A 20,989-nucleotide genomic window follows, 5' to 3' on the forward strand; every position below is an offset into this window, starting at 1 on the left:
GAATAGAGATGACAACATCGACAATCAATTCTGATTTAACACTGAATTTTCTACAACTAAGAATCCTGTCATCATACTCTGTTTTATCCAAAATAAGATGTACTGTAATAAACACTGAGATAACAGATGCTGATGAGGACTGCAAAGGCTCACATTTATCAAGCAACTTACATGTGCCACACATTGTTTATATGTGAGAACTCTTGATTTATTTCTCACAATAATCCTACAAGGTAGGTACTATGATACTTGGAACCATAGACTCCTAATACAGGTGTCACCAATGTGAATAGCAATTCTCATCTTTCATGCAGTAGAAATAATAGTGACTGATTATTTATTCAGAGCTTGCTATGGCTCAGGCACTATATTAAGCAGTTAACTGTCATTATGTCATTAAAATTCACAAAACCTTTCCAAAATAGGTATTATTATTTCCATTTTACAAGTTAGGAAATAGAGCTTCAAAGACTGTAGCCAAGAAGTGGCACTAAATCTTTGTTTATGCCATGCTATATACTATAATGTATAGTCTGTTACAATGAACTCATTTGATAAAAGAAGGTTCTCTGGGGGTTCTCTTATACACTTGGGAAGACAAGGCCTGCTTTTTGGAAATAATTGGAAATTATTTTGAGCACAGTCCAAATTGTGTGGTCCTGATAATAAGTGAAAATATATAAAGGGTTGGAAGATTCTGGAGCACAGCTTAGAGGAGAAAAGATACTTTTTGGTTTTTAAATGCCACCACTGCCCAAGTGACACTTACATTAAGAACTCATAGGTATAATCATTATAGTCCACAACTACATTCTTAATAAGCACTGCAATTTGTTAGGTACTTGTCTTTCACAAAGCATTTCAACATACTCTGGCTTATATGAGCCATATAATCACTTTGCAAGATGGCCCGGGAAGGTATACACTCATTTTACTGCTGAAGGAAAAAGACTGATTCACCCAGAACTGCATAGTAGCTTAGGATGATGCGACAGCATGCATTTCAGCTACAAAAGTGATTTTAATTACATGAAAATATTAAGTAAATATTAGTCCCGGGTGGGATGTACATTTGGGAAAATCCATGATCAAAATATAAGAAACTTCCACTTTATACAATGCCATAAATTTCCTAATATAAATCACTATTTACAGTTTCTATTACTTGATGCAGATTCCAACAGACAACTTGTACTGAATTTTTTGCTTGCTTATAAGAAACATGTAATACTAAATGTCAGATGAATAACATTTTAACACTCTTAGCATTCCATTTGGACTTTATATAACAATTCTTTATATTACTATCTTCTTTACTGGGCTGTGAACTCATTGAGGAGAATGACTTTATCTGACTTATCTTTGTGTTCCTCAGTGTGTTGAGTTATTCATTTCAACTAGTTTAGCTTATTGGAAAGAAACAGCAATCCACCTGAATTATATCAAGAAAACAGTGTATTTGGGGGAAGGTACATACAGACTGGTTCCAAATTGGGAAGGAGTATGTCGAGGCTGTATATTGTCACCCTGCTTATTTAACTTCTATGCAGAGTACATCATGAGAAATGCTGGACTGGATAAAGCAGAAGACGGAGTCAAAATTGCCAGGAGAAATATCAATAATCTCAGATATGCAGATGACACCACCCTTATGGCAGAAAGTGAAGAACTAAAGAGCCTCTTGATGAAAGTGAAAGAGGAGAGTGAAAAAGTTGGCTTAAAGTTTAACATTCAGAAAACTAAGATCATGGCATCTGGTCCCATCACTTCATGGCAAATAGATGGGGAAACAGTGGAAACAGTGGCTGACTTTATTTTGGGGGGTTTCAAAATCACTGCAGATTATGACTGTAGCCATGAAATTAAACGATGCCTACTCCTTGGAAAGAAAGTTATGACCAACCTAGATAGCATATTCAAAAGCAGAGACATTACTTTGCCAACAAAGGTCCGTCTAGTCAAGGTAATGGTTTTTCCAGTAGTCATGTATGGATGTGAGAGTTGGACTCTAAAGAAAGCTGAGCGCCAAAGAATTGATACTTTTGAACTGTGGTGCTGGAGAAGACTCTTGAGAGTCCCCTGGACTGCAAGGAGATCCAAACAGTCCATCCTAAAGCAGATCAATCCTGGGTGTTCATTGGAAGTATGATGTTAAAGCTGAAACTCCAATACTTTGGCCACCTGATGTGAAAAACTGACTCATTTGAAAAGACCCTGATGCTGAGAAAGATTGAAGGCAGGAGGAGAAGGGGATGACAGAGGATGAGATGGTTGGATGGCATCACCGACTCAAGGGACATGAGTTTGAATAAACTCCAGGAGTTGGTGATATACAGAGAGGCTTGGCATGCTGCAGTCCCTGGGGTCGCAAAGAGTCAGACAGGACTGAGTGACTGAACTGAACTGAACATATGGCCAGAACTAGAAAGTCAGAAAGACAGAAGCAGGTCTAGGGAACAACAGCTCAACTCACATCTCCCTCTGGGGTGAGGCACCCTGATGATGCCTCAAGATGTATTTAACTCTTTTGATAGGATACTTTCCTTCCTCCAACTGGCTTCCTTTTTCGATTCACTTTCTGCTTCCTTAGAGCTTTGGCTCAGAGAGAGCTCTCCATGGCCTCTCTGGCTTTCACTCATCTGTCACTCCCTTTCTCTCTCCAGTTTCTCAGTGCAAATACCGCAAATATGGAATCTGATTGGTCTACCATAGCTTTCTATAACAAGCCATTCATTTGTTTTAAAACAACAACTGTTGCATCAAATAGGTATCTCCACTTTACATGTCCAAAATGGAACTGATCCATGTCCCACCATCTCCCAGTACCATCCTCCCCATTTTTGGACCCCAAGCCTTGATTCCTTCTTTGCCTTGCCTTCTTCCCACATATTATTTCTCAAAGCTAAAAATAAAATATATCCCAAATCTTTCCAGTTCTATGTACCGTCTCTTAAAATATATCCCAAATCTTTCCAGTTTTCTCCCTCTTAATCACTAAAACCATGTTGAAGCCACTATCATCTCTTGTGTATGTTAAATGAAAAATATATTTTGCACACAGCAGCTAAAATAATTCTTAAATAAATCACATCATGTCACTCCTCTAGTCTTAAGCAAAGCATTCCCACTACATCCAGAATAAAATTCAAGCGTCTTGCATGGCCCACGAGGCCCTACTTCTTACTGACCCCTGCACACCTCACTGTACCCACCCTCCTCTTTATCCACTGGGTTCTGCCTGCACTCCTCTTCTACCTGTTCCTCTGCTGCACCAGGTTCCCTCCTGCCTTTGTATTTGCTGTTTCTTCTTCACCTAGATCTTCCCAGCGTTTACCCTTCTGTCACTCACATCTCAGCTTAAATGTCCCCTCACAAGAGAGACCTCACCAACTCCATCCCCAGTTACTATCCACTGTATCACTCTGTTTAATTTTTGTCACTGTGCTTCTCCCCACATGATCTTGGTCTTTTGCTTGTTTGCATCTTTCTTTTCTCTAGTCCTTGCCCTTACTACAATGTTAAGTTCCAGGAGCAGAAAGACCCAGTGTAACTTGCTCTCCAGCACCAAGAATAGTTGCTGGCACAGTGTAGGCATTCAAATGTGCTACATATCTGGAGAAAACCATAATTCGAAAACACATAGGCAACCCAAAGTTCACTGCAGCAGTTTTTACAACAGCTAAGACATGCAAGCAACCTAAATGGCCATCAACAGAGGAATGGATAAAGAAGAAGGTGCATATGCATTTACAATGGAATATTACTCAGCCATAAAAAATAATGAAACAACACCATTTGCAACACCTGGATGGACCTAGAGATTATAAGTGAAGTGAGTCAGATAGAGAAAGTTGACAAATATCATATGATACCACTTGCATGTAGAATCTTAAAAAAAGTGATACAAATGAACTTATTTATAAAACAGAAACAGACTTTGAAGACAAATTTATGGGCTAAATTAGGAGTTTGGGATTAACATATATACACTACTATATGTAAAACAGATAATTCAGTCAGTTCAGTTCAGTTCACTTGCTCAGTTCAGTTCAGTCGCTCAGTCATGTCCGACTCTTTGCGACCCCATGAATCGCAGCACGCCAGGCCTCCCTGTCCATCACCATCTCCCAGAGTTCACTCAGACTCACGTCCATCGAGTCCGTGATGCCATCCAGCCATCTTATCCTCAGTTGTCCCCTTCTCCTCCTGTCCCCAATCCCTCCCAGCATCAGAGTCTTTTCCAATGAGTCAACTCTTCGCATGAGGTGGCCAAAGTACTGGAGTTTCAGCTTTAGCATCATTCCTTCCAAAGAAATCCCAGGGTTGATCTCCTTCAGAATGGACTAGTTGGATCTCCTTGCAGTCCAAGGGACTCTCAAGAGTCTTCTCCAACACCACAGTTCAAAAGCATCAATTCTTCGGCGCTCAGCCTTCTTCACAGTCCAACTCTCATATCCATACATAACCATAGGGAAAAAAAACCATAGCCTTGACTAGACGGAATGTAATGTCTCTGCTTTTTGTATACTGTCACCCTGCTTATTTAACTTGTATGCAGAGTACATAATGAGAAACACTGGGGTGGAAGAAGCACAAGCTGGAATCAAGATTGCCAGGAGAAATATCAATAACCTCAGATATGCAGATGACACCACCCTTATGGCAGAAAGTGAAGAGGAACTAAAAAGCCTCTTGATGAAAGTGAAAGTAGAGAGTGAAAATGTTGGCTTAAAGTTCAACATTCAGAAAACAAAGATCATGGCATCTGGTCCCATCACTTCATGGCAAATAGATGTGGAAACAGTGTCAGACTTTATTTTGGGGGGCTCCAAAATCACTGCAGATGGTGACTGCAGCCATGAAATTAAAAGACGCTTACTCCTTGGAAGAAAAGTTATGACCAACCCAGATAGCATATTGAAAAGCAGAGACATACTTTGGGCAACAAAGGTCCATCTAACAAAGATCTATTGTAATAGGGAACTCTATTATAATAGTCTTTAATAGCCTATAGGGAAAAGAATCTGAAAAAGAATGGATGTATGTATAACTGAATTCCTTTGCTATAGATCTGAAACTAACACAGTATTGCAAATCAACCATACTCCAATTTTAAAAAAAAAGTTAAATTTTTAAGATGTGCTAAATGAATGAATGAGTCTCTCTTTGTTGCAGCAACTATTTATAGATTGTTGATCAACTAATCATTTGGTACCTACCCCTCATCCATTTAGCTGGGATGGGTGGGGCCCCTAGGACCCAAACATGGCTGAATCTGGGCTGGATCTGCAGCAGAAGACAAGTACTCTATACTCATCATGTTCATTCATGTCTGGCTTACACTGATTGATCAGATGAGTAAATGGACAAGTTCAAAAGTTCAACAAGTCTCTGAGGACTCCTGGTGATGTACAGTGAGATTCTGAAAGATGAGCTGAGTATGCTTTACTGTTTTCCCCCATATTGTCTATATCTCTTCCAAAAGCATTGTAAAAAGTGATAGAGACACACTGTTTATTTGGCTAGTAGTATTTGGTTGAAAATCGAAGTGATTTTTTAAAACTATAGAAATACAGTCATCTGGGTACTAGTGATGAGCCTGAGCTAGAAAGTAATTCACATTGCATTTTCATTTAGTCTTGTGCAACATAAGGCATTTACATTCATTTCCTTCTATGGCACTGTTTGTTCCAATATGGAGTATTTATGCTTTGCTTTTTTAAATCTGCATAAAGGAAATGCTAAAATTTAAACTTCTTCTTTTTTTTTTTTTCCAGAGAATACTCTGCAGAGAGCCCAAATTCCATTTCTAAAGACCATTGTAATCAGAGTAGTAATTTCAGGTTTCAAAATGGTAAAGTCAAAGTCAGTCTAAAACGATGACTTAAGTAACAAAAAATCATACTTAGTGGGGTACAAGTGACAGCATTCACTTTTCCTTAATAATGGCTTATGATGACCGGTAAAAAGATCAGAGAAACCAGTCTTCTCATTTTGACAAGCAATAAACTAAACACACAGATAAATAAGACTCAATTCTTAAAAATTAACCCTGAAGACAAAATCTTTTATGGTATTTTTGTATCTGTAAGGGACCAGGGCTTGGCAAACGAGTTCTCTTTGCAATCACTTTTGGGCAGACTGTTTTCAATGCCAACATTTAATGAGGGTTAGTTAAGATGAGCACCATGCCATAAATTAATTTGATATATGGATTATTTAAAAAACTCAGTCACACTGTGTAAATATTAACTTGTCAATTTAGGCAATTTGTTCTGGGCCCCACTGTCACTAGTAAATATTAATAGGGCCTTAATTCTAATTATCTGCCCTGTGACTCTGTGTGACGGTGATATTGGGGAAGGATTTCAGGGACATTAGTGCAGATTCCTGTAAAATCAGGGACTTGCTAGGGTACTGACAAGCCGTGTAATCTGTGTCTTGATTTCATCCATGTCAAGTACCCTTTTAAAAGCCTAAGCTCCACAGAAAAAGAATCTCTTCTCTTTTCATTTTTAAATTTCCATCATTGTCCAGCACTATGCCTGGGCCATAGTGAGTGTTGCATGGATTAGCAAACCTCATCAATGTGCAGTGAGGGACGCTGATTTCATGGGGCAAAAGGGGTTGGGGGTGGAATCAGGTACACATGCTAGGGAGATATCAGATATAAAGAAAGGTGAGTATACGGCGCTTCAAAAATTTTTGCCAAGAATATAAATGTCTAATAATTATATAACAATGTGTTCATCTTCACTAATAATTCAGTACGTACTTTTATAGGATTCCATTGTTGGTGAGAATGCAAAGAACCATATCCTCCTGGTGAACATCTAAACTGCTTTCTGGAGAGGAGTTTGGCAAAATTTCTAAAAATCTAAGACTTATCTACCTTTATGTCCCAGGAACTTATTTTACTAATGAAGTTATAAAACTCTGTTAATTGCACATTGTATCAGTGAAAAACTAGAGCAATCTAAATATCCAACAATAAGTGCTTGGCTTAATAAATTATGGTATGGCTCTGAGGCCAAATAATGTGGTAGATCCATAAAAGCTGATGTGGGAGGATATTACAATTGTTTCTTTTTTAAAATAAACATTTGCAAATAATATTTACACCAAAATCAGTTTACATGAAAATGAGTACATGCAAAGAAAAAGTCTCAAATGATACACATGAAAGGAAACTCTTAAAAGTGATTATCTCTGAGAAGTTACATTAACAAGAATTCTGATATTCTACTTCATTAATTTCTGTACTATGGGATTTTTAGAATGGGAAAAATAATGTGTTCCTTTTTCTAATAAAAAAAGATATTTTAAAATGTGGTTATAAATAACAGAATATAAGTGTCAGATGATGAATTATCAAATGGCGGAAGAATGAGTGGAAAAAGAACCCCCTGTTTTATTTACATAGAGGTTGTTGAGCATAATTCTCAGCTGATTTCTAAAGAAACCCAGAGCAAGACCATCTTGGAGAAAATCTTAACTCCGCCCTTAAGAAGAATGGTTCTCTGCACTTTCTCCTTATTTCTGGTTTCTCAGTACTAGGTTTAAGGAGCATTGTAACTAACGCTCCTTCACTGTGATCAAAGATATTCAACTCCCTCGATCATATCTGGGAAATCTCCCCTCCCCAGATCCTGCTTCCAAGCCTTTGCCAGGGAAACAAGAATCTGCTGTAGCATTAAACTCCTCAGTGTAACTGCATTCTTAGAAAACCTTGTCATTTGTGTGATTCCTTAACAGTCTCCCAGTGACAGCTGCTACTTTGGCATCCAATTTTTCAAATTAAAAAGTAAAACATTCTACAAATGGTACGAGCAACAGCTCATTTCTTTCAAGTTCTACCCAGCTATAAAAGGAAAAACGGCGATCATGATAGCCCCAGCATGGGATTGTTCTGCCTTCAGAGTTTATTCCCGGGCTTGGGAAATCAACTGGGAAATAAATGCTGGTAATTCTGAGTTCCAAGGAACATGGTATCCCTGACAATCATTCCTTACATCCTTCTTGCCTGCTCAACTTGTGGGCTGGTGGGGAGCAGGCTCAAAATTCAAGAGTGAGGAAAGAATCTTCGCTAATGTGGTGGTCTGTCACCTCAAGGACATCACTGGTGCTCCCCACAGTGTGAATGGTGAAGAGTCTGACCTTTGAGGGGAGCCAAACCCCTCATGTCTGGTTCTGCCACTTCCCAGCTGTGTGGTTTTAGGCAAGTTATTCAACCTCAATGAGCTTCAGTTTTCTTACCTGTCAAGTGGAGTTCAGCTAGCCACCTCATGGGGATGTTGTGAGCACTAGAGCATATAATACGTGTGATGAGTTCTGTATAGTTTCTCACATGTGGAAAAATGACCAAAAAACAGCGGCTTTTGTTTGATGATAATGACATTGATAATGATCATTACCTCCATCGTCATCTCTATCATCATTGTTGTTAAAACAGAGGTTCAAGTAGCTGGTAACAGACATCTACAAGTAGGTGTCTCCACTGAGACACCCATGGAAGTCACAAGACTTGGACAGGTTTCCAGGTTTGGTTTTACTAGCTGTGTGACCTTGAACAAAGTTTTAAGTCTCTGTGTGCTGACCTGCAAAAAGGGGGAAAAATAATACTCTAGCCCTGCCTCTATTACAGTGCCACTGGGACAGTCAAGGGGATAATGACCCTACCAATAATTGTCAATCGTTTTACATATACGGAAATATATATACATGTGCAGGTATGGATATACACATACCCACATCTATAAAATACACCACTACTTTGTAATTGCTACTTGGCCTAGGGAGGAAAAACAACTAGGACTTCAGCCCTTTTTGGGGAGGACATGCTCAAAAGTACATTATAGGGGGATAGGTAATGAAACGGCTGGTTTGCCCATTACTACCAAATTTAACTTACTGTTCGTTTTTTTGTCACATTGTTTTTCATTCTAAGAGTAATATATGTCACAACAGAAAATTTGGGAATAACAGAAAACAGAAACACCCATTTGCATAGTCATGGTACTTTCCTTTTCTCTATTTTATCTTGTGAAGTATAATAAATAAGGCAAGTGTTGCTTAAATCAAAGTGTAAATCCAAAATATATATATATTTTTAACTACCACAAAATGTGAGGCAATTGCATATTGAAGTTCCACCTATTTATTTCTCCTTGGATCAGCAGTTCTCCAATTGGGGAGTACCACCAGTCATGCTGATTAAGTAGGCCTGGGGTAGGATCTTGGAATCTCCATTTTAAGATTTCTACATGACATGAATGTAGACTGAAGGGGTGGGGGAAGTTCTCTGAACCTGACTTTTTTTTTTTTTTTAGTATAGCTGCTTTACAAGGTTGTGTTAGCATCTGCTCTATGGCAAATTGATTCAGTTATATGTATACACATATTCGCTCTTTTAAAAATTTCTTCCTCCCTTAGATCACCACAGAGCACTGACTAGAGTTCCCTGTGCTATAACGTAGGTTCTCTTTAGTTATCTATTTTATATACAGTAATGTTGTTGCTGTTTTTGCTTAGTCACTAGTTCAGTTCAGTTCAGTTCAGTTCAGTGGTGTCCAAATCTTTGTGACCCCATGGACTGTAGCCCACAAGGTCCTCTGTCTATGGGATTTTCCAGGCAAAGAACACTGGAGTGAGTTGCCATTTCCTTCTCCAGGGGATCTTCCCACCGTAGGGACTAAATCTGCTTCTCCTGCATTGGTAGGTGGATTCTTTACTGCTGAGCCATCAGGGAAGCTATGTAGTCATGCATATATTACTATTTCAATATTGAAATAGTGCCATTTGCAGACACATGGATGGACCTAGAGATTATCATATAGAGTGAAGTAAGTCAGAAAGAGAAAAACAAATATCATATAATATTGCTTATATGTGGAATCTAGAAAAGTGAACCTGACTTTGAGAGACAGCCTGCAGTTCTGACTCACATCGAGGTCTCTGAAGTCCCACAGCTGGGTCCTGGAAGAGGAATCAGGAACCCAAATGCTAGCCTCACAGATGTCACCATTTGCAGCCCCAGGCTCCCATGCATTTACTTTTCAGCTCTGTTTGCCCAGCATCTGGCAAGCAAGGCAGTTGAGCATCGGCCTCCTTTTTGTTTGACCCCATAGTCTCCAGAGAATTCAGCTCCTCTCATGGCTCATAAGAGGCCATTCTTTTAGGGATGGATGGGTAGGGCTAGGGACTGACACCAGCTGAACATCCTAAGGTATACTGTGAGACTTCTGGCCGCCTGCTTGATAGCTCTGGGGGATGCAAAGAATGCTCTTACATTCCTCTGGTTTCAAATAGAAGGAAGCAGAGATGGAGGTTAATGGGACCCTGGAGCAGACACCTAACATTCCTGATAAACAAAAGAGAGGTATGAGTGGGATGTTTCCTTCTGACATTCCTAGGCTACTGCTGTAGCTAAATTCCTTTATCCTTTTCTAGGCAACTCAACCCCAAACCCAAACCCCTGCCTCCAATCCTAGGAACGGAAGCAGCTGAAAGGAAGAACTGGAACTTGTTTTTTGTAACTTCGAAAAAAAAGCAATGTGTGCGTTCTTCTAGGGAGCAGCGCTTGTCCCAGGTAATGAGGCTCTGCCCACCACACTCCCCCATGCCTGCTCTGTAAAATGACACACAAGGAGACCGAAAGCTACATAAAAGGCTCACCCAGCATACACTGATTTAATCTCTGCCACTTGTCACCTCCTATGGGAGCTCAACAGAAACAGCCTTCATCACATAACCTACAATTATTCTCAATACGTGCCCAAATCTAGGTTTTAAAAAGCTCTGTTCAGATTTTATCGGAATAGGACAAGTATCAGAACCCTGTGAGGCTGAAAGAAAAAGACACAAAGAGTAATTTTGTTGAATTTTTACATTTCTGTCTGCTCTCTCTGAAGCAGCAGTGGCTGGGGCGCCACCCAGGTTCTTGGTCGAGGTTAAATATAACCATTCCTCTGGAATGGAAGTTAGGAAAGTATATTTCTGCTCTCATAGAGTCAGAGGTCTAACTAACTCTCTTAAGAAAGCTTCAATCCAATTTGCACATTTTGTAGATGAAACTGACGTTCAGAGGGGAACTCTTTGCTGGCCATTGCCTGTTTATTCTCAGTTCCATGACCTGCTCCTCGCCTGCTCTGCTCTAACTCTCAGGGGCCAGATTTCCTTTCCAACTGGCTTCCAGTTAGTTTGGGCCGATGGGAAGATCTGGCGGGAGGCTACAGGACAGGAGCAAGGGAGAAGCCAGAATATCTGGCCGCCTGCTTGATAGCTCTGGGGGATGCGAAGAATGCTCTTACATTCCTCCGGTTCCAAACAGAAGGAAGCAGAAATGGAGGTTAATGGGACCCTGGAGCAGAACCTAACATTCCTAACACCTAACATCCACGCCCAACCCCCTTTCTCCTGCTGCTTTGGGTAGCATGTCCAGAGTGGCTGCATCTCCACCTTGGTTCATTCACGCTCCTCTGAACACCTCCTCCATCTGTGGTCCCAGCTTTTGCTCACTTGGGTAACCCATCTTGTGCTCTAATAAGACCAACTTCTCCCATTATAGCCTCTTGTCCAGGGGTGAGTAAACTTTTCAGAGACAGATAGTAAATCCTTCAGGCTTTATGGGCCAACAGGGAAAACCAAAGATATTTTGTAGGTACTGTACACATACAATGTTTAAAATGTAATCATTAAAAAATATATAAACCATTCTTAGCTGATGAACTAAGTAAAAGCAGGCTGTAGGCTGGCTGGATTTAGCTCAAGGGCCTAACTTTGCCACCCATGTTCTAGTCTTAGGGGTTGTAGTGAATCCCTACAGTCTCTGATCTGTGAATTGCGTCCTGATATGATCATAAAAGCCCTGCCTCTTTGGTCCCCTCTATTAACTTAAAAAAATGGAATCACTTGGCACGAGGTCTCTTTTCCTGACTGTATATGGGCAATAACTTGTTTCAAACTGTATTCCATGAGTGGAATTGTTATCTACTTCATATATTTCTTATTGCTTTCAGAAATGCATTGTGTAAGTTGCCATTCAAGTTAACTCTGCTGGCTGCCTACCTATGTTTTGACTATCCTGGATGACATGCAGTGTTGTAAAACAAGTGACCCCTCCCCAGGAGATGCTCAAGCTGATGCTGGGAACAAGAAATTAAAAATGTTAAAGTTGATCCTCCTACTGACCAAATGCTGTCCAACATCAGTGACAAAAGTGATGAAAAAAGCTGCGAAAAAGCTGACAAACCAGGCTGGCTTAAAGATGCAAATTTCCATAATAGCTAAGGCATGGATGATCATGCAAATCTGATGTGTTACATACCACAACAGGACTGTCCCCATTGCTTCCACCTGTGTCTACACCCCCACTGTCCCTTCCCTGATTGCCTGCAGCTGCCTCCCAACCAGCCTCCCTGACTCCCACCTCTGCCACACACTCCCTTAAGACTATTTTCAAAGCTGCAAGCCAGGTCTTTTAAAAATATAAATTGCGTGGCTCCACTGCTCAAAACCGCCAATGGCTTCCCATCTTACACACTATAAAATCCCAATTTGTCATGTTCTCTCTCTAGACCCTGTGTGATCCAGCTGCTGCCCACTTCTTCAAGCCTGTCTCCTGCCTCCTTTCCTCTCCTCTTGCTTCCCAGACTCTCCCCAAGCTCAGATATCAGGCTCCTGCACTGGCTCTCCCTGTCCCTGGAACACACCCTCGGGGGTCTCCAAGGAGTGTGCAGCTGTCTCTTCCTTTCTCTTTTTAATTCTTGCAGGTTTGCACTCCTCTGTCACTTCATCGGAGAGAGTTTCCCTAACCAGCTAATCTAACATAGCTCAGCTTCTCTTTCTGTCCACTTCATCGTCTTATGACTTCAGCATGGCCCACGCTGTTCCCTTGACTTAGAATATTCTTCCTCTCCATTCTGTGCGTCTTTAAAAAAGACTTTTTTTAAATTGTTACAATGTTGGGTTTAATTTCTGCAGGACAGCAAACTGACTCAGTTATACATATATATTCTTTTCCATTATGGCTTATCACAGGATATTGAATATAGTCCCTTGTGCTATAGTGCAGAACTTTGCTGTTTATCCATTCTATATATAATAGTTTGCATCTGCTAAACACAAATCCTTCCCTCGCCACCGTTCTTCCTCTCCTCTTTTGACTTGTTTAAATGCCTTTTCCTCAAGGAGGTCCTTCTGAACCATTCTATATAGGTAGGTGTCCTTTAGCCCTCTCCATTGCACATTTTTGCACAATGTTCACTTTTTCTTATACACCACCACTACTGTAAGTGTGTGTGTGTGTGTGTGAGTGAGGATGTGTGTTCTCTGTCTACCTCTTTACTGTCTTTCTCCCATTCCCAAATGATTGTCAGTTTCATGAGGGAAGGGGCCATGTCCATTTTACCGCCCAATACATATCAAGTGCCTATACACTGCAGGGCCTTGGATACTGTAAGTGCTCAATAACTATTTATGGAGGGAATGAATAAATGATCCAATGTGCGATCAGTCACAGACCTAGGAGAGATGAGATGGCCCCCCTGTATAAGAGACCATTGGTTGCCCACCCACATCTCTTTGGTACTCACCGTTTCTGCATATGATGATGGCTTTCTAAAGTAAGCATCATGACCCCTGCCTGAAGGCTTTCATGGGCTGCAAGTGTGTGCTTGGTCTGCCTGCAGTGCCGGGGAGTTAATGCCTATAGGAGCAGCTTTTGATGGCCAACAGGAGTTGTTAGACAACTACCCCCAGCTTTACCATTTGCCAGAAGCGAAGCATGTTATTCATGGTTTCTTACAAGTCTCTGCTGTGCCAGATGACCACCGGGGCACCTTGCTCATTAATCCAGTGTTCCCTGACCTCCTTCCCTTCTTTGTCTCACTACCCCATGACTTACTGGTATTTCCAGGGATCATCTGCCAAGAAAACTACAAATCCTTGTCTCAGCATGCACTTTTGGGAGAACCCAAAGTAACAGATCCTTCTATGGAATCCCTCACCACTATCCTTTTGGAGAAGTGTTGCAACAAAAACTCTCCCATCTAGCAGTTGCTCAGGTTGCCAGGGGAATCGTGCGATGGGATTGGGTGAGGGTGGTGTGTGTGTGTGTGTGTGTGTGTGTGTGCGCGCGTGTGTGAATGAATTCTCTGATGTTTTAATTTAACTGGGTTCATGGCAGCAGCCACATTTTCTGTGAACTCTGCAGACAGATATTCCCTGTAAATGACAGTTCCTCTCTTTACTGTAGAAATCTCCAAATAGGACTGTCCTTGTCCTGGTCTATAACTGTACTCTGGGCCAGTTCCTTGCACTAAATTCTACTGATAAAATTACCAAGGACAGGACACAATTCAGTGAAGACCTGATGAGCACCAGACTCTGTTATACAACTTGTATGACCTACTGAAATGGTCACAACCATACTACAAGGAAAGTACTCCTATTTCTTTCTTAGAGTTTGAAACCCTGGGTCCAGGGAGGCTATCACTTGCCACATCTGCTGGGTGACAGGGTCTGGATGTGAAGCCAGGGATGCAGCCAGAGATCCACCATTAATTCTTTGGCTACACCGTCTTTCAATCTCCCCAACTCTCTGTCCCAGAGACCCCGCCCGCAGGTCTCATCACATCCACAATTTACTGTAAGGCACAAAATTAACATGAGATACTATAGTTATAAAGTTTCTGAAGTGTGTGTGCGCAAGTCGCTCAGTTGTGTCTGACTCTTTGTGACCTCATGGGCTGAAAGAAAACCCCTCCAGGCTCTTCTGTGCATGGAATTCTCCAGAACACTGGAGTGGGTTGCCATTTCCTCCTTCAGGGGCTCTTCCCCACCCAGGGATTGAACCCACATCTCCTGTATCTCCCACATTTCAGGCAGATTCTTTACGAGCTGAACCATTGGGAGGCTCAAGTTTCTGAAATTTTAGTCAAAAAAGAGTGAAACCATCTGGTAATGAGAAACAATAAACACATGTTTAAATGTAATTGCAAATGCAGCATTTCCTAAACACAAGATATAAAAAAAATATGGTTTTTAACATTTTTATTTTTCCCAATTTGGCCCTCATGGTAAAATAAAAAAAAAGTTTATCACCACTGCTCTAGGGTAAAGATCTTAGGGGGAAAATGCTTTTCCCCATGACAGAGCCAGCATTACCAGATAATGGCCTAAACTCCACAGCTTTCCTGGCATCAACCTCCATCTGACCCTATGTTCCACAAAGAAGTGTGAGAATCAGAGGAAGTGGCCAGTCATAAAGAGTGCTTCTGTTCTCTGTACAGCACTGGGCAGCCATTGGTCAGCAAACAGTCCCGACGAGCCTTTCCCTCAACACAGAAGACCCACACCAGCTTCGGTTTCAAGGATCACAAAGATCAGGTTCACAGTCTCATTCTCCCTTCTGCTCATGCCAAATAACCCTGGGAAAATCATGCTTGTGCCAGTGAGCCTTTTCCATTGTTCTGCACTTTGGGGAGGCTTTCATGCTCCCATTAGTTTAATGAGAGGAAAAAAGAGAGAGGATGGAGAACACCTTCGAGGGCAACCCAAATAAGCATCAAAGAGTTAAAGCAAGTTAATACATGTGAAATAGTTCAATATGTACTCATTCTTTTAATGTCTGCATATTTGGAGAGAGAGAGATGGGGAAGCTTTCATTCTGGGTAAAATATAACCAACATATTGTCTTGAGGGTAATTTTGCAAATTAACTAGAATAATTATCTTCCTCAGCTCTCTATTTTTAATTACCTTTTCTTGATAATGAAAGTAAAAACAATACACTAAAAGAGAACTTTGTGAGGGCCAGGCCTTGCTTAAACCGTTTCCTATGATTCATTTAATGCAACACCACTATGAAACAGGTAACACTGTCTCTGTTTTATAGATAAAGAAAGAGAGAGTAATACTCTTAAAAAAGACAATCAGTAAATTCCAAAGTTCCATCTCTACAGTTCAAGCTACATTATGTTGCTTCAGTAGAGTCACAGTAACGAAAATCATAAAGCTTGTTGCAGAATATCTAGAAAATGTGGGCAAGTATACAAAGAATATTTGATGTACTCATAATCTCACCACCTAGAAATAAATGAACATTTTGATACAGGGATCATGACAGAATCTCTATAAATATGACATAGCTTTTGTTGTTATCCCAAATGAAAAGCTATGTGATTAATCACCAAATGTGGAGAATATATTTGCAGTGGACTGATTATAGAGTACGTCTTAGGCAGAATTCATTTGGGGGATCTCAATGGATCACCTCCCAACTTTCAGCAATCATTTCGTTTTCATAAGCTAAGGCTGAAGTACATGTACTATGGCTGTCGTTTGGAAAAGACCTATCATGCGTGATAAGATACCATGAATGAAGAAAACAAAAGGTGGTTTCAACTTTGAAATCTGAACTGAAAACCACTAAAGGAGATGTTATGGACTAGAGGTTTTGATTTCTGACCAATTTGAAGCAGTGCTCAACATGATTGGCAGTGGGAGGAAACAGGGATCTCTCTATCATCTATCTTTATCTCTCTATCTATCCACCCACCCACCCATTCACCCATCCACATAATTCACATAATGGTACTGTCTTAGGTGGATTGGTACCAGGAAGCAGACCCTGAGATCAAGATTTGAGTGCAACTGGTTTTTGGAAGATTCATCTTTGAAAACACCAATAGGGCAGTGGAGAACTGAGAGAGGAAAGGGAAAACAGGTAAGAAAAGGTGTGTTAATGAACACAGGGTGGAGCTATCCTGCTGGGTACTTCTGAGAGCTTAGTGTGGTAGCCATGAGAGCTCAGAAATTTGGGATATTCATCCTCCAGCTCCCACTTGTCATTGGATGAGAGCAGCTCTAGGAGTCATTAACTCCCCAGCATTTCCGGCCTGCCCTGCATACTAACCAAGCAGGTTCCTGTGACTAGAGAAAGCCCTTTAACAGCCACATGGGTTTACAATAGAAAGTGTAGATGGAGATGTGAATTGTGAGTGACTGATAGGTATGGGCAATGTCAGTATGTGCTCTAGTCCTACAGTCAGCCAGTATAAACAACAAAATTGGAGTCATTATATATATATATATATATACACACAAATATATATGTATACACATATATATAGTCTATATATAAGCTATAGTCCTGTAGTCAGCCAGTATAAACCAAAACAAAATTGGAATCATTATATATATAAACATACACATATATACATGTATATATATTCATATATATAGTCTATATATATGCTATAGTCCTATGATCAGCCAGTATAAACTAAAACAAAATTGGAATCATTATATACACACATATATACATTATATACATATATGTGTGTATATGTATATATAAACATATATAGTTTTGTATTCTGCTTTTCTCCTAGTAAAATGCTAGGAGCATTTCTTGTCCTTACATGTTATTTGAAAAAATGACTTTTAGTGGTTGCCTATCACATTTTATTTAACTGATTCCTTATTTTTGGACACATAAGTTATTTCTAATTTTGAAGTACTTAGAATAATTCAATAATAAATATTTTCATGCACATATTTTTCTCTATATCTCTGGTGCCTTAGGATGAATTAATCAAGGACAATTTTGTTAATTATCTAAAGCAAGGATTACCAATCCCATATCTATAAGAATGCTTGAAATTGATAGAAAACTTAAATTTTTTTTATTCTGATGGGTGTCTCCAGACATAAAAGTGACATAACAACTTAATTTATTTTTATGATGAATCTGCTCTTAGTCTCTAATTCAGTTGTTCTCAAGTGATGGAAGATTTTTATACCTTTATTATGGAAACCTTTATTGCTGTCTAGCCAAGGTGGCAAGTTTATCACCATGCCATCGAATGAGATGATTACTTTCCAGAAGCAGAGGTGAACGCCTTCTCTACAAAAAGGTCATTAATAACCTTGCTCTCTTTCTTCACAAACATCATGTCATACAGAAGTGAAGCCGCTCAGTCGTGTCTGACTCTTTGCGACCCCATGGACTGTAGCCTACAAGGCTCCTCTGTCCACGGAGTTTTCCAGGCAAGAGTACTGGAGTGGGTTGCCATTTCCTTCTCCAGGAGATCTTCCCAACTCAGGGATCGAACCCGGGTCTCCCGCATTGCAGGCAGACGCTTTACCATCTAAGCACCAGGGCTTAAGGAAAAATGGTTTGATCCTTAGCATTTTGCATTTCACTTGTTTGAGGGAAAAATACCAAATTCTATTTTCCATTCTCTAACAGTCTGGCATGCTTTCTTTCCTATTGAAATATCTCATGAAATTCCTTAATGACTACCATTTGTTGCATCCACTGGCCTTTTAGTTTTCACTTCTTGACTTCTCTGAAGTGCTGAGTGGTATCACTCATGCATGACATATCCCTATTTTCCACAAAGCCTACACTTGCCTAGTGGTCCTATCTCTTTTCCCTTTGGCTCTTCTTGTTCTCCCTCAGTTATGCCTCTCCTTCTTCATTTCTTCAATGTGGGCATCATCCATGGCTTAGCCCTGTGTGCCTACTCTTCTGTTTTTCCTGATGGCCTCTCTTTGTTCAGGACCTATTTTTCATTCCATGATTATGATCTTGGAGCCCCATTTGCAGGCTCTCCTCTCACTCCTTATATGGGATTTAAGCATGAAACTTCTTGATAGAAAATACCTCAAACCTGGCATGATCAAACCCAAATTTATCGTCTTCACTTTAAAACGGTTTTCCCTATTATTTTCTCTTTGTCTTTCCTTAACCCCTCCCCTCTATTCAGTCATGATCAGTGGCAATTCTCCTCTCTTCTCCTAGATCCCCTTTGTTGGGCAGTATGCACACATTGCCTCAGTCATTCGACACAAAAGTCAAGGAGTTCCTCCAGAACCTTCAGACATGTCAGACATTCCTACCCCAACTACCACTGGCATAGGCAACTCTTACTACTAAATTACCAGGCATTCTATGGTTAGTATTTCTCTGCTTTGGACTCTTATTAGTTTATTAGGAGAGTATCTACTTGAGCAGAGGTGTTTGTAACTTGTATTACTGTACAGTTCTTAAAAACCGCTTAATACATTGGTATAAATGCCACGTCTGTGTGATTCATTGCCTGTGAACTGAGGCATTTTTGTTTTGGACTAGGAAAAGTTTACTAGATCGATATGTTAAGGATGTGTTCCATGATATATTAATCTTCTGAGATGTTCAGTGAGAAAGGCTTTCTGCGGTCAAATACATTTGGAGAAACATTGTGTTCTTGGTGATTCAAAATGTGTATTAAAAGGGCAAAGTGCTAAGAAGTATTTCTTAAACTTATTTTATCAGATCGTTTAATGATTCTCCAGCTCTTTCTCCCCCCTCCCTCCTATTCTCCATCCCTTTTACTTTTCTTTCTCTCTTCCTTTCTTTTTAGAAAAAATAAATATCTAGGGCTCTATGGGAAAGATTTTGGAAAACACTGTACTTACCTGTTTAAGAAAAGTTCTTAGGAGCAAATTTCTACCTTTCTCTGTATTTCCAGAGCCAGTGCTGTATCTGGCACAAAATGACTGCTTGACAAATGTTTGCTAACTTGAAGTGCACACAGGAGAGTATATTAATAAGAAGCCAAAATATTATGTTGAAAGTTGTTCTCAGAAATCACACCAGTTTTTTGGTACCAAGCATTTGGTAGTTTTACAGAAACAAATCATTTAGATTTTTATTTCAATTAATCCACTTTGGATCATAACCACAAGATGTCTGACTTGGGACAAATCTTGGTATGTATATAGCCATTATTTTATAGACAGGTCTTATCTTTCATCATGAACTTATAAAGAGGTTGAAAGAATTATCTCAAGCAACTTAAGTACAGGGATAGAGATGTGAGTTCTGGGCATACCCTGGGTAGGCTCAAACACTGACTTTGCCAACTTACCGACCAAGGGAAGCTGGGAAGATGTACCTGCACCTCAGTTTCCTCATTCGAAATGGTGATGATACCTGTACTCCCCTTACAAGGTCATTGTGATGACTTAATGAGATTAAACAGGTGAAAAGCTAAGCACAATGTCTAGCACATGGAAACACTATTTGCTATTAATACCACTAAATGTATTATCAGCCAGGATTGCATAGTTGATATGAAATGAAAGGTGACCACACAATTTTAGAGAGAATTTGAGAGAACTCATGAAAATATGGATGAGGAGGAAGGAATTGTGTAACTGAGGTCTCCATATTGATAAGACTCCAACATTGGGCCATTTGTAGCAGTTTGGGTTGGAGAAAAGAGTTCACTTTGGTTTGAAGCTACAACTCCCAGAGAATAACTTTTCCCAGGGTAGGGTGCTGGATGGGCATTTTACTTATTTGGGCATTTTGCAGGCTCAGGGAGAATCCTTTCTTTTTACCCAGAAATTCCTGGGAGGTTGCACCTTTTTTAAAAGAAACCACATAAGGAAGAAAGTTCCCTGCCTCTCTGTAAGAGGGCACCATTCCCTACCTGAATGGGTAAGCAAACGCCACGTCAATGCTGAGGTCACTTTCCGTCTTGTTGGCACAGTCCACACTCAGCCGCAGGCCTCCAGAATAACCACCACATGTTGCAAATGCAAAGATTGCAAAAAGCTGCAGAGAACAAAGAAAGAATAGAGAAGGCAGCTATTAGAATGGTGTTGATCTCATGAAATATGTCAGCAGGAGGTTAGTGTCTACATTGAGAGAGGTTAGGATGGCAAGTATGACCATCCAAGTATGGCATCATATATGGTTTAGGCTGGAATGAAGGCCAGGATGATGATGGAGAGTGGGATGGTGTGAAAAATTGCCTGGAAAGCTGGAGTAATTTTGCTTGCAGAAAAATTAAATACAGGGACAAAATATCTGCATTTGAGATCAAATATCTGTGTAAAGATGGTTAGACAGCATCACCGACTCAACGGACACGAACTTGAACAAACTTTGGGAGATAGTAAAGGACAGGAAAGCCTGGTCTGCTACAGTCCATGGG

At 40.2% G+C, this 20,989-nt stretch overlaps 1 protein-coding gene across 2 annotated transcripts in view; it reads right to left on the bottom strand.

Annotated features, from left to right (window-relative positions):
* Positions 1-20,989, bottom strand: part of SYNPR (synaptoporin) — a 294,249-nt gene that overhangs the window by 107,788 nt on the left and 165,472 nt on the right. For both annotated transcript variants that reach the window (XM_018038467.1, XM_005695764.3), the window contains one exon: positions 20,483-20,607. In XM_018038467.1, the coding sequence (XP_017893956.1) occupies positions 20,483-20,607 (125 nt within the window). The remainder of the gene's footprint in view (positions 1-20,482; positions 20,608-20,989) is intronic.

This window comes from Capra hircus, chromosome 22 (genome assembly GCF_001704415.2).
Source record: "Capra hircus breed San Clemente chromosome 22, ASM170441v1, whole genome shotgun sequence".
NCBI lineage: Eukaryota > Metazoa > Chordata > Mammalia > Artiodactyla > Bovidae > Capra > Capra hircus.